The sequence below is a fragment of the Lygodium microphyllum genome, chromosome 12 (assembly GCF_053477565.2).
Source record: "Lygodium microphyllum isolate KBCC chromosome 12, Lygodium_microphyllum_v1.1.10, whole genome shotgun sequence".
NCBI lineage: Eukaryota > Viridiplantae > Streptophyta > Polypodiopsida > Schizaeales > Lygodiaceae > Lygodium > Lygodium microphyllum.
This window is the reverse complement of record NC_141146.1, coordinates 8,987,911-9,013,943: the sequence shown is the minus strand read 5'-3', so window position 1 is coordinate 9,013,943 and position 26,033 is coordinate 8,987,911. Positions and strand designations below refer to the sequence as shown.

At 43.0% G+C, this 26,033-nt stretch overlaps 1 protein-coding gene across 1 annotated transcript in view; it reads right to left on the bottom strand.

The window, feature by feature from the left end:
• Positions 1-25,720, bottom strand: part of LOC148027435 (MICOS complex subunit MIC10-like) — a 29,949-nt gene extending 4,229 nt beyond the window's left edge. The window contains exons 1-2 of the mRNA XM_087689120.1: positions 25,286-25,720; positions 9,681-9,829 (exon numbers count right to left, since the gene is read on the bottom strand). Of these exons, the coding sequence (XP_087545246.1) occupies positions 9,681-9,829; positions 25,286-25,499 (363 nt within the window). The 5' untranslated portion in view covers positions 25,500-25,720. The remainder of the gene's footprint in view (positions 1-9,680; positions 9,830-25,285) is intronic.
• Positions 25,721-26,033: the final 313 nt, after the last annotated feature.

Sequence of the window (26,033 nt, the reverse complement as noted above, 5' to 3'; positions counted from 1 at the left end):
TACCCTATTCGTAGCAAGAATGAACTACTTGACAAGTTTCAAAAATTCTTGGCATTGGTTGAAAATCAGACTGATAAGACACTTATGTCTTTGCTCTAACAATGGTAGGGAATATGTGTCCAAGGCCTTTCAGGCATTTTGTGACAGCAAAGGGATAAAGAGGGAGTTCACTGCCCCTCATAATCCACCCCAAAATGGTGTTGCAGAGTGTATGAATCAGACCATTCAAGACAAGGTCCATACAATGTTGTCGCATGTTGCTTTACCTCATGATTTTTGGACAGAGGCTGTTATGATAGCCATACACTTGATTAATCGGTCACCAAACATGTCTTTAGGGGGGGGGGGAGTTCCCCAAGAAGCATGGTTGGGCAAGCCACCTTCATATGCACACTTGAAAGTGTTTGGCTACGAAGCATTTGTGCACATACGTAAGGAAGAACGCAACAAACTTAAGCCAAAGTCCTGTAAATGCATTTTCCTAGGATATGGTAACGAGGGTGAAATGGGGTATAGATTATGGGATCTCGAGAAAAGGAAAATAGTACATAGCAATGATGTTATCTTCCAGGAAGATCGTATGCATAAACTGTCAGAAAAGACTGAGGAGGTCCGTAGGGTTGTATTCCGGGAAGAAATACCTTTGGAACAACAAAATATGCCTGTTGTACAGCAGCAAATACATGTTATAAATGAACCTACAAATGCATAAAATAATGCTGGAAATGATCGGCCAGCTATTGCCCATAATGATGAGCCACTAGATGTGCAGAAACAGCCATGACAGCAAGCTGTTAATGCTGATTTGCAAGCTGAAATGCTAGGACAGCAAGCTGAAAATGGAAATTTGCAAGCTCAACAGCCAACAAACAATGATCATTGGGTTAGGAGATCGTCTAGGGCTACTAAACAACCTGATAGATTCGCTCCTGGTGCAAACAATGTAGCTGATTATGTCATGTTGATAGACTATGGTGAACCGTCTTGCTTCAAGGAAGCAATGGACAGACAAGACAGCAAGAAATGGTATAAAGCCATGTTGTCAAAGATGGAATATCTTGAGAAAAATGACACTTGGGACTTGGTGTAGTTGCCTAAAGGGCAGAAAACCCTTCCATGCAAATGGGTTTACAAGATGAAGGTCACTTCTGGTTCCTCGCCAAAGTACAAAGCAAGATTGGTTGCGAAGGGGTACAAGCAAGAACATGGAGTTGACTTTGATGAGATCTTCTCGCCTGTAGTCAAGATGACTACATTGAGAACCATTTTGGGCTTGGTTGCAGCTGAAGATATTGAGCTCATACAGATGGATATAAAGACTGCATTCTTACATGGTGATCTACATGAAGACATATATATGCAGCACCCTGAAGGGTTTGTGGCCAAAGGGAAAGAGAAGATGGTATGTAAACTCAAAAGGAGTTTGTATGGGCTAAAACAAGCACCAAGAGAACGGTATCATAAGTTTGATACATTTATGTAGTCTCAAGGTTTTCATAGAAGTCAAGTGGATCACTGCTTGTACACCAAGAAGGCAGTAGATGGCAACTTGATTATCTTGGTTCTGTATGTTGATGATATGCTAATTGCTGACAAGGATACTCATGCCTTGGACTCACTGAAGCAAAGTCTTCATGGCAGCTTTGACATGAAGGATCTTGGTGATACAAATCACATTCTTGGCATACGAATACTCAGAGATAGGTCAAAAGGATTACTCTATCTATCTCAGCAAGAGTACATCTCCAAGGTTTTGCAGTGTTTCAATATGGAGGGGAGGAAAACAATTGGGGTTCCATTGCCTCCATATGTGAAACTCAGTGCAAAGGACAGCCCTACATCTGATGATGAGAAGGCTGAAATGGCCAAGACACCATATGCTTCAACTGCTGGCAGTTTAATGTATGCTATGGTTGCTACACGTCCTGACATTGCCTTTGCAGTAGGAGTGGTTAGCAGATACATGGCAAAGCCTAGTAAAAAGCATTGGGAAGCAGTGAAAGATATTATGAGATACCTCAAAGGAACAAAGGATTTGTGCATCTACTTTGGAAAGCAAAAGGCATCTATCGTTGGCTTTACAAATACAAACTATGCTGGTCATGCGGACTGCAGAAAGTCCACTTCTGGGTATGTGTTTACCTTCACAGGAGGAGCAGTCTCTTGGATCTCCAGGCTACAAAAGTATGTTGCATTGTCTACTACAAAGGAAGAGTATGTGGCTGCCATTGAGGCATGCAAGGAGGCTTTATGGCTTTCACGTCTGGTGGGAGAGCTTAGCATTACAGAGTTACCTGTTCTCCATTGTGATAGTCAGAGTGCTATCATGCTAAAACGGAATCCCGTCTTTTATGCAAAGACGAAGCACATACAGGTGAAGTATCACTTCATTGGAGATGTACTTGACAGCAAGAGCATTGAGCTTGTCAAAGTGCATACAGATGATAATTCTGCAGATCTTCTCACAAAGGGTCTTCCAGCTGAGCGGTTTACTCATTGCTGACAAATGATGGGAGTTGGATAGGTATATGTATTTCAGCTTTGTACATACCTAGACTTAGCTGATTCTTTTCTCCTCTTAAGGCACATTGCCTTTAGGTGTTGATGAATACAGAAAGAGATTAGCCAAAGAGGACTCCGGTTTGGCTATCTAAGAGACATCAACCAACAAATCTATAATGGTGATGCTTTGGCTAACTTTGTGGAGGACTATGCATTTCTCACATGCAGTTATGATTCTTCGATGGCTAATTTAGCGTTTACTGTTGCTGCTACTGAAATGCAACAAACACGGTATTTTGACAATGGGACATCAAAGCATATCACTTCTAGGGAATGTTTGTTTACCTCTTTGGATTCCACTATTTGACTTAGAAGATCACTTTTCTTTATGTTATATCTTATCTATAGCTTGTGTACATTGTATTGTGTGTGAAATATTGAGATAGCAAGCTTAACACGTACGGACATTGATGATGGACCACCTGGTTAGATGAGTCCGTACATCACTTAGCACGTTGGTGGTCATTACGATTCTCACATGGCCACTAACTTCTCACTTATTATACTTAGTTTGTTGCACCTACCTATAGCTTGCATAGTTATAGCGCCAATTGATCAATATAGTTAATTATGCATTGTTTGACTTCGTAGACCACTTTCCTTTCTATTATATTTTATCTATATTTTGTATACATTGTATTGTGTATGAAAGAATAAGAAGAAACTAACAAGAAAACGAGAGAAAAAGCATACAAAGAGAGAATACAGAAAATAGAAGGAACAATGCAATTGCAATGGCTGAAGATACAAGGTTGCAAATGGTTAGCCTCAACATATAGCTCTATGTTAGTATGGGCACCAGATGGTAGTAGAGGGATGAGAAAATGAGGAGGGTCGTCTGATCATGAAGGATCAATGATAGATAATGAATAATGAAAGTAGTAGGACACACTGCCTATATATAAGCAAAAAAGAGAGAGAACCCTAAATGTGGTCAAACCCTAAAAAAATAACCAAAAGTGCACAAAAAGAAATGCACTAATATGCCCTCTATCTAAAGTGTCTTAAACGCATAAAATGACAAACAAGGACAATCTTAGAGCTCCTAATGTACTCCTGAGGCTCACAGACAAGAGATGACCACACATGACTACTAAAACCCCCTCTCAAATTCTGGATGTAGCGGAAGGCCAAAGGAGATGCGGATCCGAGGGTGGCAAGAAGAGTATCAATGCTGATAGACTCCATTGATGAAGAAAACCAGTCAAGGACCAAGGTCCCCCTCTTCATATTAAAATCCAATCAAACCGACAGGCATCAAAGGGCAAAGGAAACAGAGAGGCCTTGAATGGATCATTCCACAAAACTCCAATCGAGGATGGGTCGACCAAGTCTCTAACCCAACTAGGAAACAATAGTGAGGAACTATCGAAGGTGCCATGAGTTACATAGAAACACTAGGGACCAAGGACCAAGGGCCAAGCAACGAGGAATGGTGGCTCAATGATGATGAAAAGGGATAGCCGCATAAAAGAAAAACCCAAAGTAGACAAGAAACCCTGAAGAAACTCCTCACGATCCTGGGAAGCCCTCTCTGAAACACAAGGGACTAGGAAACCCACATCCACATCACCAATATTATCCCCCTCTAAAAGGGATGGGAGGTATGAGGAAACACCAAAGGAGATGGTGGGAAATCATATGGAACCTATGGGATAAATTGTGCATATTGAAAACAAATGTGGCTGTAGAAAGATGCCTCAGAGGGCCCTACACAAAAAAAGAAGAATGGAGCATAGATAGTCCCCTCATCTACCAACCTCTCACAAAAGGGGCTCCTATAGAGGAATCCTCAACAAAGACGGCTAGCTCTGTGATGACAACGTATGTTCCGAGTCTAGGAAGGCCATAAACTAAGAGGAAGGCAAGCCCAAGTCAGAAATATATAGAACCTCAGAAATGGAGCTCAATGGACAGTTGGACAATAGAGACAAGGTGCCAACACCACTAATAGGCATGGAAGAAATGTCACCAATAATGATGATACCGTCTGACAGACGGAGAACCTATAACAAATCACCTTGAGGAGTCATAGGACTTGATGCACCATTGGCATTGAGCCAAGGTTGCTCAAAGAAAGAGACAGTCAAGGAAGGCTCCTCCACCAGATAAATGTGTAGAAACACAAACTCAATGGTAATAGCACGTGACAAAGTAGAGGTAGACAAAGGCTCTGATGTAGATAGATCCACCCTTGACTTCTTCCGGACAAAGGTGAGGGCATATCCTCTAGCACTTCTTGAGGCGTGAGGTCTTCCCACCATGAGGACGCATGGGATATTCTCTACACTTCCCCGCAAAAGCCGTATCAAAGTTGAAAGATGACTCCAACTTTTTTGTTTTCCTCTCTTCTCCTTGGCTTATCTTGTACTTGTAGATAAAACCACATAAGCACGGCCATGTGCATGGGCTCCACAAGAAACTCGTTAGTGTGACGCGCATCCTACTCAAGCACCAATGAGACTAGCACCTCCCAAGTGAGTGTCTCCTGGACTAGAACAAGATCGCTCGCAAATGGTGTATCTGCAATAAACATAAATCTACCCTACTCCTCGCCTAAAAATGAGGCCACCTAGCATCGAAAAGAAGTCGCCTTGGTCAAAAAAGACCGGCCAGTATGAGAATGCGGCAAAGAAAGAAATCTGTCCGCCTGTAAACATGCTGCCCAGCAAAGAACAGGTGCCACCCAGGAGGGCCAATGACATGTCTACACAAAACGCAGAGATACAAGGGCTGCCTGCCCATAATCGCAGGTAATGCAGGGCCTTGTTCTGTCACACATGTAGAGGCTGCTTGCGAAAAACGCAGGCCTATTTTGGTGTCATCTAGCCAATAGAATGGCCACCCAACCTATTTGATGCCGCTTGGGTGTAATAATGGCACTGCCCAACCTCGTAGAGGCCGCCCAAGAGCAAAACACAAATCTGACCTGGTAAATGCAGTCTAAAAACGGGCTGGAAACAGGCTGCCCTGCCTTGTTTGACTCTAAGTGCATGGTTTGTAGCATATGAGGATGGTGCCTAGCAAGTTTTGTTATGGACAACACGCTCCTCTTCAAGATCTTTGCCTCCCATGTGACTCTGATACAATGTGAGAGTGCACAACGGAAAAAGGAAAGTGAACACAGAGAGAATAAGGAGGCAAAGAGAATACACAAGAGAGAGGGGAAACAATGTGACTGCAATGGTTGAAGGTACAAGGCTGCAATGGTTAGCTCCAACACACAATTCTACGTGTCAATGTAGGCGTCAAACGGATGAGAGAATGAGAAGAGCTAGTTGATCATGAAGGATCAATGATGGATAATGGATAATGAAAGTGAAAGGGCAGACTGCCTATATATAGGTGAAAAAGAGGGAAGACCCTAAACGTGATCAAACCCTTTAAAAATAGCCAAAATTGCACAAAAAGAAATGCACTAATGTGCCCTCCATCTAAAGTGTCTAAAACATATAAAATGACAGACAAAGACAATGTCAGAGCTCCTAATGTCCTCGTCTCTAACTCAGATTGAGACTCACAAGTAGTAGGAGATGACCACACAAGACACACGACTGCTAATATGATGACCCTTTAGAGGTGTCATATGGTAGATGCATTGCCTCCACTGGAGACTCCACCTCCTCATGCATATGAAGAATGTATTTTGGGCAAGAATCATAGGTTTGCCTTCAAAACGGATAGTGCGGTCTATGATGTCTGAAAAATGTAGCTTATTCACTCTTATGTTTGTGGTCCCATGAGGACACATGCACTTAGGGGTCATCTTTACTTTGTTACATTTATTGATGACTACTCTCGGTATACATGGGTGTAAGGACTGAAGTCAAAATCTAATGTATTCGTGCATTTTAAACATCTTGTTGCAAAGTTTGAGGTTGGAACTAGCTTAAAAGTGCAGACACTTCGCATAGATAAAGGAGGGGGTACATGTCTCGTGCTTTTGAGACATTTGCTTAATCATAGCATTATGCATCAAGCCGCTATTAGAATGGCCCCTTAGTCAAATGGAGTTGCTAAAAGAAAGAATTGGACTCAGATAACTCGTCGTATATCAAAAAGCAAGGGGTTGCCTCATAAATTTTGGCTAGAAAGCCTTCAGTGTACAAATGTGTTGAATCGTGCACCTACTTAAGTATTAAAGATGATCACGCCATTCGAAGCTTGGCATGGCAAGAAACCCAAAGTTGACTACTTTCAAGTGTTTGGTTGCATAGCCTATGTGCATATTTTGAAAGAGCTTCCTTGGAAGCTTGATAACAATGCTGTAAAATGCATATTTATCGACTATAGTTTGACCCACACACGAAGAAAGTTTTTATCAATAGGGATATCATATTTGCTGAAAATGCTGCATTTTCACATGATGAGTTTCAAATGCCAACCATTCATGACATTGGCAATGTCTTTGAGAGTCTTTTGCCACTTTCCTTAGAGTCCATGCCTACTATAAATGGCAGAACAAACCTGATACAACAAGCTATTGCTGCACCATATGCTCCCAAACAGCACGGTGTTGATGATGGTTTGCCACATGCAATGGAAGAAGCAATACAGCAAGAGATGCTATAAATGCAGCCAAAACAGTCCTGAGATGGCTGTTACAAACTCTCCAGGAGAATAAAACGGATGATCTTTACCTCAGCGCCCTAGAAGGGCTGTCAAACATGCAACACATGATGCAAGGGGAACACATTTGGCTGATTTCATGGAAGTAGATGATTTTGATAAGCACGGTTGGTAGGAAAAGGTTATGCACAAAAGAAGGGCACAGATTATGAGGAAACTTTTGTTCCTATACCCCATATGAGTATGGTGAGATGTGTGATTGCTATAGCTTGAAAGTACATCGATTGGACATTAAGACAGCATTCTTGATTAGGGATTTGCATGAGATTGTTTATGTGTCACGACCTCTAGGGTTTGTGGTGAAGGGGAAAGAGCACATGGTATGCAAACTGCATAAAGCTCTTTATGGTCTCCAACAGGCTCCCCATGCATGGTACTCTAAAATTGATGTATTTGGCCAGCAAAGAGTTCAAAGACAATCCAACTGCTCCCACTCTATCCATTAAGAATGAAGGGGGGGACTTGCCAATTATAATTCTTTATGTAGATGACATACTGTTCATTGGATCTACAGAGGAAAAATTTGCAAAGTTTTAGGCTGAATTAAAATATGCATTTGCTATGTTAGATATGGGCTATCTACGCTATTATTTAGGGATTCAGTTCACCCAAAATCAACATGGTATCATCATGTCACAATCACAGTATGTGGATAAGTTGTGACATAGGTTTAATATGCAAGATTGCAAACCTATGAGCGCTCCTATGGAGCCGGGCTTAAAGCTGTCTATGCATGATGTTGTGATTTATAGATAGGTTGTTGGCCATCTTATTGACCTTTACAACACACATCCTAACATTCAGTATGTAGTATCTCAAGTGAGCAAGTATATGCACAGCCCACAGATTGTACATTGGCAAGCTGTTAAGCGGATCTTTAGATATTTGCAAGGTACTTAGTCACATGCATTATTATTTCCCAAGGTGGAGACTTGCACTTACGAGCTTACAGTGATTCAAATTGGGCTGGTGATGCAGAAGCTAGGCAATCTACTAGTGGATATTGTCTTCCTGAGCTGTTCATGCATTTCATGGCTAAGTAAGAAACAGCCTACAATGGCTACCTCGTCTTGTGAGACTGAGTATAGGGCAGCCTTCACGACAACAGTGGAATGTGTATGGTTACTCAAATTGTTGGTTGATCTACATTTACCATTGAAGGGTCCTACACCTATTCTTTCTAACAATCAGAGTGCTATTGACTATGTTTCTACTTGCACGAAACACATTGAGGTGCGTTTACCATTGCCATTATGTCAAAGAGAGATGCTATGCAAGAGAGATTAGCTTAATGTATATACCCACACACGAAAATGGTGAAAACATTTTCACCAAGGCACTACCATGTAAGCAGTTTGAGGCTTTTTGAAAGTCAACTTATTCTTGAGTTGAAATGTGACCAGCTATTCTCCAACACAAACTACAACTTGCAGCAATGCAAAGAGTGGAAGTCCTTCAAGCAAAAGCCAAATGACAATGTGTTGATGTTTGGAATATGGATTCTTCTTTCTCTACTAATGTGGGGGCACAAAGGCTGCCATGTGCAGAAACGGAGTTGGCTACCAAAAAGAAGGGGGGGAAACAAAAAATGGGAGCCACTAAAGCAATGATTTCAAAAGCTAGAGACAAGGAATCATTCAAGGAACATGGTGGAAACCCTAACAAGGGCCTAACAAGGGGACAGGTGGCTGTAGAAAAAGGTGCTTCAAGTGTAGGAAAGAAGCTCACAAGCATCATGAATACCCTATTAGCCTTAGGAAGGTGGATGCTTTCTTAGCATCAAGGAGACATATGATCGAGGTGCAAAGGAGCACACAAATGTTATAAATTTTAAAAGGCCGTCCTCATTATCAATCATCTAATCTAACATCTTCGTAGACCAATTTTCTTTGTCTCTATCATCTTTTGGTGTCTTCATTCATGCGCACCCATTGGGGGGGAAAATCCCCAACATACCTTGAGCAAGAAATGAAAGGGCCATAGTTAGATGGTGGGATCACTCCAAGGCAGTGATCATGGATTATCATTAGTTCAGGATAACCACATGGATAGCAACACAGTAAGTGATGCACAGATTCAAAATCCTCAGGTTTGAGATCGGCACTAGTAGCATCACTATGGAGCAGTGGGGCACCAACAATGTGCAGATAGATGGGAATGGAGATGTCGCAGTATGGCTCATTTTGACGGCGGTGATTGATCAGAATGTGGTGAATTGCTGATAGCAACTTAATTTAAACCCTTTAAACAATGAGCCTTGAAAGTAGATTTTGTGACCTGATGTTACCCAGCATCAAGTTAAATGATAGTTTTACAACTTAATAAGCCGTTGGGCCTCTTTGCTTTTCAATTCCATGATTAAGTGAAGAAATATAACACTACTAACACAAAATGAATGTATTAATAACCCTCCTGGTGTCATTCCTTGGAATAATATTCATTTAATGACAATATGATACTTTAAACCATAAAGAGGATCTTTGACATACCTGCGATGGTACTTCAGCCACTGGAAGATCAGGAGGATGAGGGGAACGACTTGAGCGGACATCCATAATATGTAAACAGTCTGTGTAAGCAGACCCAAGACCTAAACCAGTGCCAAAAGCTACAGCTGCCCATCTTGTCGGTGGAGTTCCTGCCATAGGTAAAAAGATGTTAATGTTGATGCAATCCTTATGTAGCACAAAGATCAAACAGTGTAATAAAAGGCTCATCTGCAAAGATTACAAACAACGCCTTCGCAAAGACATCTGTACAAAGGCAAAATCTAGCATTAGATTTAACGTGACCCTATAGTGGACCTCTTATCTCTACAAGTGTTGTCTGAAATAACTCTACAATGGAGACACTTATTCAGATTAGAGGCTAATGGGGATGGAAGCAGGTACCTATTGCCAATTTGGGCCATTGAAATCAAGGAACTGCCATAGTTCCGGACAACAATTGAAAAAGAAATTCTTTTGCATAAGAAAATATGTAGTCACCTGAATCTTTATTTTAAACACCAAAAAAACCATTCCAGCAGACAATTGTACCATTTTATCAATGATGTGTTTAACAATTTAGATCTGCAGGAAACCCAAAACCTGGACTTTGTTTAAGTTTGGTTCCACTTAGTGATTTTCCCAAATCCCAAACTTGGGAGAACTTCCAGCTTCCGAGCTGCACCAAGTAAAATATTTGTTGAAATGCGGGTGAATTTCAGGGGATGGCACAGCACCTTGTTAGCACTTAGTACATCTCATGGGTGAGTTGTGCAAGCATAGCAAGCTATTTCCAGTTGTGATGCTGTGGCTACATTTATTGCACCAGTTTATGGCCAATTGACACTTTGTTGGCTGGCCAAATGTAATGGTTGGGCACTTTATTTCTGGCCAACCTACATTCATGAGGTTCCAGATTTGTGGCCAACCTGATCATGATTAGAGCATATTTATAGGCTGTTGCTCCCTTCTCAAGTCTTGGCATTCACTCACAGGGTCATGCCTAGTGGAGAGGGAGCCAGTGACTCTCAACCCAAGTCTTGTATTGGCTTGTGCCTTGGTATACGGATTCTAATTCCCAAGTATATCTTATCTGTGTTCTGTTGTTCTTTTGCAGTATTCTGCAATGTTTCTTCTTTGTTTCTGTGCTTATGCAGTCTATTACAGCCAATGTTCATGCTTCCATTGCACCCTATTCTAACATGGTATCAGATTTCAAAGTTCGCGTGCCTGCTGCTGATCCTGCCTTGCTTTCAAATATCTATGTTTGAGGACTTCGTGCTGTTTTCTGCTAATGATGGTGCATGTCCAACCATAGCATGAAAAATGGTACCACCACCAAAGTATCCTTGCTGTCCCGTGCTTGCATGTGCATAATTGCCTTGCTACCCATGTTCCCATGGATTGGCACTACCAAGTTGGCCATGCATTTGCACTTGCTGCCCCACGGATACCAACTATTTGTGCTCATCAAGCATTTTGGGCTCTTCTAAAGAAGGCTTAGGCATTTCCTTCAGTTCTTGTGGCTGTCCCGAAGCTATAGAAGGTGTCTTCTTCTCTTTGCATTTGTTGTCCTTCTTTGGGGCATTCAAGAATCAAGTAAACTAGGGATCCTTTGCCAATTCAGTAAAAAGATTTGTTGTTGTGCGCATTCGATCCTTGAAGCTATCATCAAATTCTTCAGCCCCTTGCTGGTCATCAGCCTCTTTATGCATTGAAGTGCCAACATTTGGGTCATTTCCCACATTTTTAGCATGCTTTCCATGCTAAGAACCATGTCCAACATCAATCATTGCATTTCCCCCTTCACCACGTGATTGACCAAGGAGTGATGTATCCTTTCCACTTGATCCCGTACCACCATGTGAAGACATGCTTGCTGTAATTCACTGCTGAGAACAATTTCAGCAATAATGCAATAGTCCCAAGTTGCAATCAAGTACCATGGGCCCACCAATTCAAAGGATTTGATGGTGTCCCGACAACGGAACCATGTAACCAGACTTCCTTTCGTGGATGGGTGGTAAATCCCTGATTACAACTTAATTACAACAGCAAACAATTAATGCAAATTTAAAAATACAAATTTACCTACCGATCTTGGACAATGCACACCCAATTGGCCCTGAAATTGGTGCCCCTTTCAATATTTCTTTAACTTTACTGAAGAAGAAGTTGATTTACAATGGGATTCTCCCAATCCCCTTCACAATCCAAACTCCCCTTGCTATACAAAGTGACCAGCAAGTCTTCAATCTATTTTGCCCCTTGATTCAAGCACTTAATTGGCCTTCACCCATTTCATAGACGATGGAAATGCCCCAAATTCAATGGCTGGCTAGTCATCCATCTGAATTCAGCTAAAATTCACCTTCAGTCCTGAAAAATCCAAGTCTTGGAGCTTCCAATTTCTGGCACGCTTCCCGAGGCTGCTGCTAAACCCTGATTTCTACTGTAAATTAGGATTTACAGCAGATAAATTTGCAATTTCTTAGCCTCCGAGGGTCCAAATGCTGAGATCTTCGGAGCAAGGCTATGAAATGACTGGGAGATGAGAGAGAAAGCTGTAGAGAGATGATTGGGGGTCTTCCGCTTGCTTCGGCTCTTTCCAAGCGACGAATCTCCAATGGCACCTGTTTCTTTTGCACCACTACTATGGAATCCGCCCGCCACAGATTTATTTCTTGCCCCGTCGCTAAGAAAGTCTGGTTGTTTTTGTCGGCCGTTTGGCAAGGGGTGGTTGGTATCACACTGCGCCCCTTTGATTGGGTTTTGGGCCAGCCCAAATACCCTACTCCCGCACAGCCACATATGAAGTTCATGTACCACTTTCTTCGATACTGGGGCTATTGGCATAACTGGACCATTCGGAATGCTTTTCTGTTTGACTCCGCCCATAATGTTCAGCGGCATATTGTGAGGCTTAAGGGCCTCTTGTATTGGCAGTTAGCTCTTCTCCATCGTTCTGATTTGCTCTCTACGGAGGACTTCCGTCCTTGGCATATGGCAATTTCCTCCGCATCCTTGCCATGAAATTGTAACTCGTAGTACTTAGCACCTCTTCACATGATGGCCTGGCTTGTCGTCATGTATCTTGTAATCAAGTAATCTTGTATTTTTTTCGTAATTAATACAATTATCTTTTACGAAAAAAAAGAAAGCTGTAGAGAGAAAATTCAGAATTTTGTCGCGAAGAATGACTGAAAATCAATCAAATGCAGCTGCTGCCCTGCCACAACAACTTGTAGATGCAAAGAACTAAAGAAAATCAATCATTTACTACTGCTGCCCTATCTCAACAGCCTGTAGATACTGTCACCTACTATTAATTGGTCTTCTCCTGCCCCTGGCTGCCTCAAAAGGTCCTCCAATGGCTGCAAATCAAACAACAGTATCTCCTCCCTCTCTCTTACAGGCTGAATACACTAAAAATGCCTCTCTCCAGCCTCTAAACACGTTTTTCCAGCATTATCCATATATTAGATATTAATTTTGTCTTTAAATACTGAAAACTAATCTAATAATTATTTCAATGCCCTAAAAAATAATCTGGCTGGCCAATAATTAAATTGGCTAGGCATATTCCACTCCCGAGTGTCTTTGCGCCATCTTTGACCATCAAATTAACGTTAGGTACCATTAAACGCCACTTCTCTAGTGTCACCAACTGACACTCATGGCTAAATGAATAACCTAGGTCAACAACTGACACCAAATACCACCAAGTACCTGTGCGGCATAACTTATAGGAACTTTTGCCCTTGACATCCCGTGATTTTCTTGGGTCCCGGGCTTGTAAATTTACTCTAACAATTACACCTTACATGTGCAACACACATGTTAAGTGAGGTTTCAAAAATACATATCCTCATGACATAAGCCCTATATCCAAATGTCAGTTGGGACACAGCATAATGACCTAAGGATCCAATTACACCTCACATGTGCAACATTTACTTAACCGTGTGATTAAAAATTAATCCACATGTTAAGTGAGGTTTCAAAAATACATGTTCTCATGGCATAAGCCCTGTCCAATTGTCAACTGGGACACAGCATAATGACCTAAGGATCCACTAGGTAATGCCATGGGGGCAAACTGTGGTACCAATTGATCCACACTCAGGAGAGACTGGGGAGAATACCCAGGCTACAATGATCCCGAAAGTGTGTGAGGAAAAGGTGGAACACCACTCGACTGAGGAAGAGATGAGGTCCTAATGGCTATGCCTAAGTTTGAAGAACCCTCCGGTGTGGTGAATGAAAACACATGTGGTCCTTCATGAGAAACAACCTGCAGTGCACTTAATAGAGGCTGAAAGGATGTGGCAGCAACGGAATAAAAGGATGGGATGGGAGGGAGATTAAATGGATTTGTGATAGGTGTAGATGTGAAAAATAATGTGGGTTTCTCTTGTCCATTAAATGCATTAAATTGAAATAATGATGTTGAAGATGCACCTACTTCATTTTGACCTTTGCAAACAAAATTGTTTGAAGGTAAAGAATAGGAAAGAGTACTCATTGTCTCTTGTTTTAACTGCTTACCTAGTCTTTAGTTCATAAAGAAATATTTATCTTCCTCATTATTCATAAACCAGAAATTTTTTTACATATGTCATTTATCATGAAAATCATCCATATCAATAAGAAAAGGAAAATCATCATTAACAGAATCTGAAATGGTAGGTATACTTGGCACCAGAGAGACTAAGTATAAAGGCAATGGAGTGTACTCTATGCCAATTTCCACTTGCAGATGGGCCGGTCCTAAGTGGAGACTCTGCCCTTCTCACATAGTCAGTAGATCGATGCACCGAATCTAAAGGGTGAAATTCAGACTTACCTTCTATCTACTCCTAGACTCTATGCATCAAAATGAGATGGTACTCAACTGCAATGATCTCATAAGGCCGTGGAACTCTATGGTAGTCCAATGTTTGTCCAGCCTTGTCGAGAGCTTGTGAAGCAAGCTATGAGGCCCACTCCGACTTGTTCCTCGATGGATTTAGCTCGGATGTGAGAAGTGATGCGGAAGTAGTATTCAAAGTCATATGCCCTTCTGTTATTTCTACTTCTTGTATAAAGCTTTTGAAGGCCTAGGTTTCTCTTAGAGAACTCAACTCTGATACCATGTGAAGAAATACCCTAACACAAAAACACAAATTACACCATACGACAAAGCACAGACTGATAGAAGAACACAGTTAGGGTTAGGATAACTCAGAGACAATGAACATAGAGAATAAATGAAGTGATATGACTATTGAATATACAATGCTCATGCAACAAACACACTATGTAGTGAATGAATATTGTATCTCGAACTCCAATATCTCAAGGATCAAGGCAAGGATAATGAGCTAGAGAGTGTGTCGTACTCCGAACGGATCCCGAATTGCAAAAAGGCAACCTCCGAATATCGAACACCAGCAAACGCAGCCAAAGAAGGCTGGATCTGATGCAAACGGCAGTACACGAGAGAGAAAGACTAAAAACGCAGGCTGCAGGAGAGAGAAAACAGCAAACATAGGCTGCAGGAGAGAGAATGACTAAAGACACAAGAAAAACCAGCAACAGCAGTCAACACGCTGAAATCAGTACCAAACAGTGTGGTAGACTCGAAACAGGCGCCAAACTATTGTAGACAGCAATGGCCAGCTTGGACTGCGATGTCCTCCGCATCCGAGGTATGGACAACAAGCTGAAATGCTTGAAATCTGCAAAAACGAGATTAGGGTTGAATGGAGGGCAGCATACTTATTTATAGAAAGTTTGGGCCCTCCCAAGTGGATTTATGCTTATGAGATACAAACACTCTCTAAGATCACATTTCTTTTTAAATAAACAAGGTTTCTTTCCTTAATTAAGCATGTTTTAGGGTTGTTTAAGTGAAGCTAATGCATTTTTAGCTCAACAACTACATCCGAGTTTAGCATCAATTTTTATGGGCCCCGATGTGCGGCGTATGATGATCAGTTTTCTTCTTCCATTGTCTTGACAGGCACCCTTACTAAAGGTCTCTATTATCTTGATACTTATGATCAGTAACTTGCTGAAAATCCTATTGAAATTGGTGAAGCTCCAATTAGAGGATATGGTCAAAGATATTCCAAAAATTCACTTGCCATCAAATCACATTTGTGAAGGTTGTTTACTTGGTAAGGTGCATTAATTCTCCCTTCCTAAGGATTCTCATGTCCATTCGCCATCTATTTTGCATCTCCTTCACAGTGATGTTTGTGCTCCTATGCAGGACAAATCCATTGGCGGCGTTTCTTAGTTTGTCACATTTATTGATAAAAAATCTTGATTCACTTGGGTATATGGGCTGAAATCTAAGTCTGAAGTCTTCTGTTGCTTCAAGACTTTTATCACTATGGTGGTCAAAGGCTCTGAGCACAAAGTTTGTCGTCTCAAGAAGGCCTTATATAGTTTAAAGAAAACTCCACGGGCTTGGTACGCCCACATACATTCTCATCTATTCCATCTTGGATTTCATAATAGCCCTATCAGGACTACTCTTTACATTCAACATCAAGGATCTGATTTTATTATTCTTGTGCTTTATGTTGATGACAAGCTTGTCACTGGGACTAATGCTAGTCAAATTGCAGCATTTAAGTCTGATTTACAGCAAACATGCCATGACAGATCTTGGTCTACTTCACTATTATTTGGGTATCCAATTTGCCACCATTGAGGGGGGCATCATTATGACATAGTCCAAGTATATTAGACAACTTCTTCAACGTTTTCAGTTTGAGGATTGTAAGCATGTGTCTACTCCCTTGGAAGCTAGTTTGAAATTCACTTTTGATGACGGTAGTGGACCCTTTGATACTACTTTATATCAACAAGCTATTGGATACTTGATTTATCTATGTCACACAAGGCTCAATCTTTAGTTTGTTATGTCCAAATTGAGTAGATATATACACAGCCCTTTAGTACTTATACTGGAGTGTGTTTAGCTCTGCAAGTTACTTGCAGACCTTCATGTGCACCAAACGGCTCCGACACTTACCTACACTAATAGCCAGAGTGCTTTGGCCATTCCACGGAACCCAATGTTCCATGCCCACACAAAGCATATAGAAGTTCATTATCATTATGTTCGTGAGCACATGTCAACTAGAGAAATAGAGTTGTCTTACATACCCACTGAAAACAACTTGGTAGATCTTTTCACAAAGGCTCTTCCTCGACCAAAGTTCCAGGCTTTTTGGCAAGCCTTGAACTTGATTCCATTTGTTCCATGATCTGTCATACTCTGTGTTGTCATAGGTTGCTATATTCACTTGGATGAACTTGTGCAACCATGACCTTATATTTTCTTTCATTTTCGAGAATTTTGCTATTTTCCCTAGATCAGTCCACCCATTTCATGGAGGGGGGTTTGTAGGCCATCTTGTGGGGTACGTGTTGATGCCCTTTGAACCATGATCCGGGCTCCCTAAGCATTTAAATTGTCATCAAATGCAATTGTTGCCCTGAGTGTCCTAGCACTAAGTGACACTAGGGTTAGGGTTTATTTTGGGATTTCCTATGATGGTTAAGCCGTTAGGCTTTCATGTTTTATTATTTAAAGACACTTCATGACTCATTTTGTACGAGTTTGACATTATTCAGTGTGATCACCTAGAGCGTTGTACTCTCTCTCTCACACATTAATTCATTACTTTTCATTCGTGATCGAGTATTTTTGTGCATTGATTAATTCTTTCATTCTCATTCATTTTCTCATTAAATTAATCGCACAATCAGTCCATGCCTGGGCCAACAAGCAGGAGATAACAAGGCATGACAAACATGCCTGCTAACACCCCCTCTCAAATCCTGGATGTGACAAAAGGCCAAGGAAGAAACAGATCCTGGGGTGGCAAGAGGAATGCCAATGTCAATGAAATCCGTCGATGAAGACTGCCGATGAAGAAACTCCTCACGATCCTAGGAAACCTCCTTTGAAACACTAGGGGCAAGGAAATCCATAGCCGCATCATCAAGATCATTCCCCTCCAAAAGGGATGGGGGGTACAAAAAGCAAGAAGACATTGTCAAGGTCAAGATACGCAGACATACGCATTGTGCCCATGTACATATCTGCATTCCTTTGTATTCAGCATACTTCATACAACAAATCTTGTTCTTCTCTCTCTTTCTCTCTCTCTCCTCTCTGTGTTCACCCTACTCTCTTAGTCTTGGTCCCACACTTCCGCATCGTTGCACTCTGACATGGTATCAGAGAAGTGAAGACGGACTAACTAAGTGAAGAACCCATTTGAAGAGGAGATTTTAGCACAACACAAGGCTGCATTTCCAACATTCGAGGGTGAACGGGAGGACTGCACATCGGAACAAGGCTGAAGCAAGCGTGGGCGTGCGGGAAAGGAGCAAAGTTGGTGAAGTTGTTGCTGTTTGTTGCTGTTCCAAGAGGAGGAAGGCTGAGTTTTTGGCCTTCAAGTGCAAATTTTACATTTTCATTGCCTCCAACGGGTGAAGAAGGAGCGCGACGAGTGAACCATAGTCCTAGCAAGCTGTATTTTCACAATCAAAGGGGGCTGCTTTTTGTGTTTTGTGCAGGCATTGTAGGTGAAGATGTCTTCTAAGGCGCCGAGACAGAGTTTCAAGCGATCATGGACCGTCTTAACGTCTCTTCCATCAAATTAAAAGCTCGATGGCGAGAACTACTGCATCTGGCGGGTCATGATGCTCGCCATTCTGGAGTCCTATGATTTGGCAAAAGCTTGTTACGAAGGCTATCCATCGTCTTCCTTCACAAGACGAGTCCAGACTCTATTCCCGTGATAAGGTGGAGTTGGCGAAGGCTCGAGCCCATTGGGATAAACTCAATGCTCGCATTCACTCATTTTTATTTCTCTCATGTACTACAACTATTATCTCTCATATTGAGCATTTAACAATGGCCCAAGAGATATGGCTAGAGTTGAATCAAATGTACAATTGAATGACCGTCATGAAGCGAGTTTCTTTGGAAGTGCAGATGTGGACCATGAGTGTCAACAACACATCTTCTATGCGGGAGTATATCAACAAGCTGAGGCAGCTTCAGATGCAAGTTCAAAACGCAAGGAAGGTGATCACTTCTGAAGACATGGCAATAACTCTTCTTTCCCACTTACCGCCCCGCTTCAATGTTTTTTATTCCGCCTTGATTGCTTCAGGGCGGTCTGAGACTCTTCAATAGGAAGAGTTGGTTCCTATGGTCTTGGACCAAGAGGAGTTGGACCTGCTCAAACAGTAGCAAAAATCCTCCACTCCAATGAAGGCAAAGACCGGTGGCAAGTTCGGCATCCGCTTCTCTTCTTCTTCCACTACATCAATATCTCGTTTTTGCAGATTTCAAGTGTTTTCAGCTTGCTGCCCACACCCCTTTCGCGAAGAATATCGCAGTCTCAATTGTCCCTTGTTGTCATCTACAGTCTGGCGCCTGTTTCCAGCCTTCCACCCACAGTTTGTAGCTGTCTACAACAAAGCGACTGTTACTGATCACTCTCCATTCAGAAAACAATCTCGTTTTTTCAGATTTCAGGTTTTTCAGCTTGCTACCCACACCCCAAACGCGGAGGACATCGCGGTCCAACCTGGCCATTGCTGTCTACAAGTTTGGCGTCTGTTTCCAGCCTATCACACACTGTTCGGAGCTGATTTCAGCATATTGACTGGTGTTGCTGTTTTTTATTGCGTTTTTAGTCTTTCTCTCTCTTGCAGCCTACGTTTTTAGAGTTTCTTTCTCCTCACCTACGTTTTTGGCCTTTCTCTCTCCTCACCTACGTTTTTCTACTGGTTGCAATCTCTTACTGCTAGTTGCATCCTCCTCCCACTGGCAGCTCACTTCCAACCCTTCCACTGCCCTCCCACCCCTTGAGGTGGGCATTGCGGCTTGTGCTTCACACTGCCCTCACACCCCTTGAGGTGGACATTGCAGTTTGTGGTTCATGGTGGCTGACCTCTTCCTTCTTCAGCAAGGCACATTGGTATCCATGGCTTCTTTACCAACAGATGACTAGACTACTAGGTGCTCCAATTGTGGCATCACCGAACACACCACCGATACTTGCTGACTTCGACCTTTGCTCCCCACCCCCCCCGGAGTATATGCGTCTTCCACCAGGCACTCCTTGTGCCACCTCTCCTTTCTGAGCCACAAAGATCATTTTGCATCGGCTATCAAGAGTACTATGCTCAAGGCAATAAGACGCATCCGATGCACACTAAGTCCTTTTGAGCACCGATTGGCACTATAACCTCCTGGAGATCATCTAATGCCAGCGGCAGTCTTCTCCCACTTATTTTCAGGTACAGATGGCTTCCACGACCTACGGATCTACAGTTCGCTCCATCGAGAGACAATGATTGTTTGATACAGTCTCCTCGTCAGTCCGCTCCTTTGAGAGACAGTGGCTGCTCGACTCCTTCCTCTTCTTCGGCTACCTAGTCCACTCCACTAAGAGACAGCGATTGTTGCCCACCTCTTGCTCATTCTGAGCCCGACCCTTCCCCACCCTCGACTACTCAAGTTCGAGAGGCTACCGCTGGGAGCTCTTCGACACCCCAGATACCTTCTTCAACACGACTGGCAACACTTTCTTCGTCATCAGTCCGAGCTTTGGCATGCTCAGTTTGGCCACCTCAATTATGATTACCTTCAGAAGGCATCTAACTTGCTAGATATTGTGGTGAGCCAGCAGCCTTGTATATCCTGCATCCGTGGGAAGCAGACTCGTGATGTTGTTTCCAGTAAGGCTTCGGGGCAGTCTTCAGCACTCTTGGAGCTTGTTTCTACCGATCTTTGTGGACCAATAAGGACGGAATCCCTGAGAGGGAGCTTGTATTTCATGCTAATTGTGGATGATTACAGCAGGATGACATGGGCCTATTTCTAGAGGCTGAAGTCGAAGGCTTTCTCCAATTTTAAAGATTGGTTGCTCTTTGAGGAGAACCGATCAAGCCAGAAGCTAAAGACCTTACGATTGAATAAGAGCAAAGAATTTGTTTCTAATGAGTTCGCTCGATTTTGTGCACATCGTGGTACTCACCAAGAGTTGGCCAATACAAACACCCCTCAAGAAAATGGCATCTTGGAGCAGAAGAATCGTTATGTGATCGAGATGGCTTGTACCATGTTGGAGCATCGTCAAACATCTCAATGCCTATGGGCTGAGGCTGTGGCTACTGCAGTTCACATCCTTAATCGTTCCCCTACTTCCATTGTTGTTGGTATGACTCCATATGAGGCGTGCTTTGGGTCTAAGCCAGATGTTTCTTATTTCAGGGTTTTTGGGTGTGATGCCTATGTTCACATCCCGAAGACACAGAATGACAAATTTGAAGCGGCTTCCAAAAGACAGGTGTTTGTGGGCTATAGCTCACAGTCTCAAGGCTACCGATTGTATGATCCTGTTAAGCGGGATGTCTACACGAGCCATGACATTCACTTCATGGAGGTTCCAGCCCCGGAGGGGGGTGAGGACCACCCTGTTCTTGGAGATCCCGGTGATAGCTAGGCCCCAGCGACGACTGTTCCTCTGGATCCTATGCCTCTTGAGGACTCTTCTTTGGATGAGGAGCTTAGTTCCCAGCCACCGGATTCACTGATTGCTCCTCGCCATCGGTGGACCTTTCAAAAACTTCCACAAATGGAGAGTACCGAGGCGAGATCCGGCCTCCTCCTCATTAAACCCGTGACACGCTCCAAGATTCAGGGATCAAGGGGGTCCCCGAGGAGTGGCAACCACAGGATGGACCGCGGAGGTCACGGCGGCACCAGGCACATTCTATGGAGCTTGTTTGCTCTAACTACTCTTTGATATCCCGTCTTATGCAAGATAGCGAGCCTACCTTCGTAATGGAGGCTTTACACTCTAACCATTTGGCGGAAAGCAATGGAAGCCAAGTTGCAACGATGTGAGTTGCATTGCCTTGGCACAGAATCCCATATTCCATGCCCGAACGAAGCACATAGAGAACCAGTACCACCTCATCAGAGAGAACCTTCTAAATGAGACCATAGATGTGGAGTACTACAAGACGGAGGACGATCTTGCAGATCTGTTTACAAAGGCACTTCCCCACACTCTACTTCAACGACATTCCAAATCCCTTAGCCTTATGCCTTGTCCAGGATCTGAGAGGGGGTGTTAGAGATTGTCATCCCTTGGACAGGCATTTTCCTAAGTTAGGCTGTGCACATATGTATTTTTCCAGCCGCAGTCATTCTTGAATTGAGATGTCCTCCGTGAACAGGGTGGGGACAGCAAAGGTAGACGCCAACAATTTACAAAACATGATTAGGCTGAGTGGTGGGCAGCTTGTCTATTTATAGATGGACAAGGGGGGCCTCCCAAATTAGGGTTTGGCTTATGGGGGACAAACACTCTCTAGGAACACATAAAAATAAAAATAAAAGAAAGTTTAATAATTCTGAGTTTGGGGTTGTAATCAAGAGCTAATTAGTTTATGATGCATTTTTAGCTCAACAAATTGGAACCAAGAAGGGTCTTTCAAGATACCTCAAGGCCAATTTTTCTTACCCCGAGGCGTCCCATCCCACTGTTGTTCTCCATGAGGCGCCTGCTGTCCAGCCCCTTCCTACTGTTGGACACCATTTTGAGCCTGATGTCATCGCCTGGACTGCTGCATTACTACTGTTTTCACTGTTCCAGCCTGTGTTTGGACCTGTCCAGTCGTCATCAGCCTTCCACACGGACTGTTGTACCTGCATTTGCTGATTCCAACTGTTGCATTACTACTGTTTTCACTGTTCCAGCCTGTGTTTGGACCTGTCCAGTCGTCATCAGCCTTCCACACGGACTGTTGTACCTGCATTTGCTGATTCCAACTGTTGCCTAATGTGCCACATGGACTGCAACCTGCATTTTGCAGATTTCTGCTATTGCCAGGCTGCCACATCATCACATAGCCTGCATTTCGCTGATTCCACTGCTGCCTGCCCCGTCTCTAACCCTGATCCAGCCTCACAAAGCTGTGCTCGCTGCTGCCAAACATCTCCAAAGGCTATTTGCTGCGATTCGAGATCCGTCAAAGTACAACACACACTCCAACTCACACTCTTTCCCCCAGTCCTTAGAGACACGGGAGCTTGGGGGTTAATATTCACTTTGCATAGTATGTTTGCTGCATTGAGTATCATATATATTCATTATTCATTCTTTCTTCTTTAAGTGTTCATTGTCTAAGTTACCCTAACCCTAATTGTTTTCTTTATCACTCTATGCTTTGTCATATGATTGTGTTGTTAACTGTAGACAAGTATTTCTTTACAAAAGAATCATATCACAAAGATTGAGGAGGTACAAGATGAGCTTGCATCCCTAAATAAACATGCTATATTGGAAAGGAACGAGTGAGGAAGCCTAGTTCTGCATCCACCTCTACTTCTATGCTTATATACGAGTCACTTTTTCACATCCATAAGGTGGACGATTTCCCTTTGGCTCTCTCATCTTCAGGGATGCCCTAGCTCATAGATACGATGCTAAGAGTCACATGACTTAAAAGGATGATTGGCTCTAGGATCTCCCTTCCCAAGAGGATATAGTCACTATAGGTGACACATCAACAATGCCTATTAGAGATGTTTGCACACATGCCACTTTTACATGATCATCCTTCAAATTTTGTAGCAAAAGTCCTCCATGTTCCAATTTTGGGCAAGCCATCCTTGTTAAGGATGCTACCTTACAAGCCATACTTTGGATAGGTCTTCAGGTGCATGAGCTTTATCAAGTCCATTCCCCTTCTAGTTTGCAAGGTCCTCCTCAAAATCTCCCCATTGCTGCACCCATCAAGTTTCCACCCATCCCCCAAGTTACTATCCATTCCCCACCATCTCCTCTAGTGGCTCCCTCAAAATCTTTATCCCTTATAGAGGGTGATACCAATACGGATGATGCAATTGTGGATTGCTTGGTCCTTTTGTCAATTTCACAATGAGGGACTCTTTCAGGGATGCACATTAACTTGGGCCTTTATGTCATGCAATGGCTTCTTTCCCTCTTCTCCGAGCCACCCTTCCTACATGGCCATCCCATGCTCTTTGATCCATGATGTTTCTATTTGGCAAGAATACGTTATGACACCTTCAATAGCTCCTCGCTATTGTCCTTTGGTCCAATCAGGAATATGGATCGTCCATTTCCAACTAGATATATTTTGTGTGACTCCTTCAAGGCCTCTCCACTCCCATTGGCATCTTCCCGCCACCCCTAGCAATGGATTCTCAATTGGCATAGTCACAAGTGATGCAAAATGAGACAATAATGGTAGACCGGGAAGGATTGGCGTCACTTATCACTTTATGGTTACATGATATGGGACATGGGGCAGAAAGAACCTACTATCCCCACAATCCTTGAGTCCAAAAATGACCATCACTTGTGACATCTACCTCGACAAGCTTCATTGACATGCACATGGTCTGATCTTCCATCAGACTTTCAGCTTCTCACTCCTTCAATCATACCCAGGTTTTGAGGGAGGTGTTAGAAGGCATGTTATTCAATATCTTCTTTTGTACACATCTCGTGCTTGTGAGCCGTAGTCTAAGTCAAATTAGGACTTTGGGAGCTCCCTCACTATCTTAGTCTATCATTCATTCTCATGTGTCAATCTTCTTCATTTCAAGCACATTAGGTGGAGATTAGAGCTAATTCTCAAATTCTCCCACCAGTTACTTGAACCTATTCACATTGCACACCGTTGTTTAGTTGGTGCATTTGCCACTTATGCCACATGGCAGCTGGGCACCCTACTTGCAGCTAGTGGTCGGCCATATAGCTTGTGAAGATCCATCTGGGTAGGCGTGCCTGTTTGCTGGTCATCATCTATTTATAGGTGCCCCAATCCATGTCTTCCACATCACATCATCCGGCATCGTTCCAGCCATCATCATTCTCACTTACCTTCCTCAGTCAAACAGTGCTTGCATATCAGTATTCCTTCTGTTCTTTTGTGTTGCATCTCTGTTCTTTCCCTTCTCTCCGTGTTCCTCTTCCATTACAAACTCACAAATCCCCCACGAGGGTCTCCCTACAATCAAGTTGAGAGCTCTGTTGTTCACTCCGCTTGCAGGCTATTCTATATAAGCAAAGGAAAGATGTCAATGTGGCTCTTGCCTGCTCTCTCAGCTAATACTCAAGAGGGGAAGCATCCCCCTTGTGCGCATTCAAGTAAGTGTCGTATCTCCCAAACCAAACAAACAAACCCAAAGAAAAAAAGGCCTTCAAACAAATGAGTGGGTGCTGCTGCCTCTGGCCATTTCAATTCACTAAAAGCCAATAGCCAATTGACAATGCTTTTTTCAAAGCACCGAAGTCCCTTAATCCCCGATTCCCCAGGATAGAAATGCCTCATAAGAAGAAATGGGAAGCAATTAAAGGAACTACTTAAGACGCAGCTTTTTTAGAAACAAGTATTCAAGTATCTGACACAGGTGCCCCACAAAATACCTAGAATTCGACTGCACCTTTCGTTTCAAATGCGCGAGATCCTCAGGATATAAAATGTAGGTCACAAGAACCTGTGAAATTATCGATGGCGGTGGCAATCCCAATGTAAGTACTCACTGAATACTAGAAGCGCAGCAGCGGCTCCGGCCAAAGAAAAGTAGCAGAATCGCCGCAAGATGACGTCGGAGCATGCGTCCCACTTCGGATCGGAGAACAGCTGGGGAGAAAGACGAGGAGGAGGAGGCAGTGATGACGATGATGGCGGCGCCGCTGGTGGTGGTGGCGGTGGTGGTGGTGGTGGCGACGGCTCTGGGTCTTCTTTCTCTGTCATGGCTAGTTTATTTGTATTTTTAATTAATGCACCAGATTATGTTAGAGGATGCCAAGACACCCGTGACCCCATCGGGCCCTAGGACATATGGGTGAGCCAAAAGACTAAAAGCCATCCCTAAGAATCTAACTCAGATGGAAGGCGCACACACATTGTTGGCATAGACTAGCTCGTTGCTCAAGTCGTTGGCATGGCTAGTTTATTTTGCTTGCATGCTCTAGGGTAAGGGAGCCGATAAAGTGATGGCTCCCTGTAGAACAATAATGCACTCTCTTTTCAAGAGACATCAAGAGCCATTGAAGGAACGAATTCCAGCAATTTCATTGGAGGAGAGAAAGAACTTAGCAATTTCCTGCTACCATGTCTATTGGCCCAAGCCTACAACTATTTAAAGGGCTTTTTCCAATACGATAAGAAAATTCCTAGGCTTCAATCTTGTCACGCAGATTAGTGTGGAGCATCATATTTATTTTCTCCCCTTGCCTTGCTCTAGCCAATCCCTATGCAAAAGGGTTTCTTCAAATCTGGCCTGCA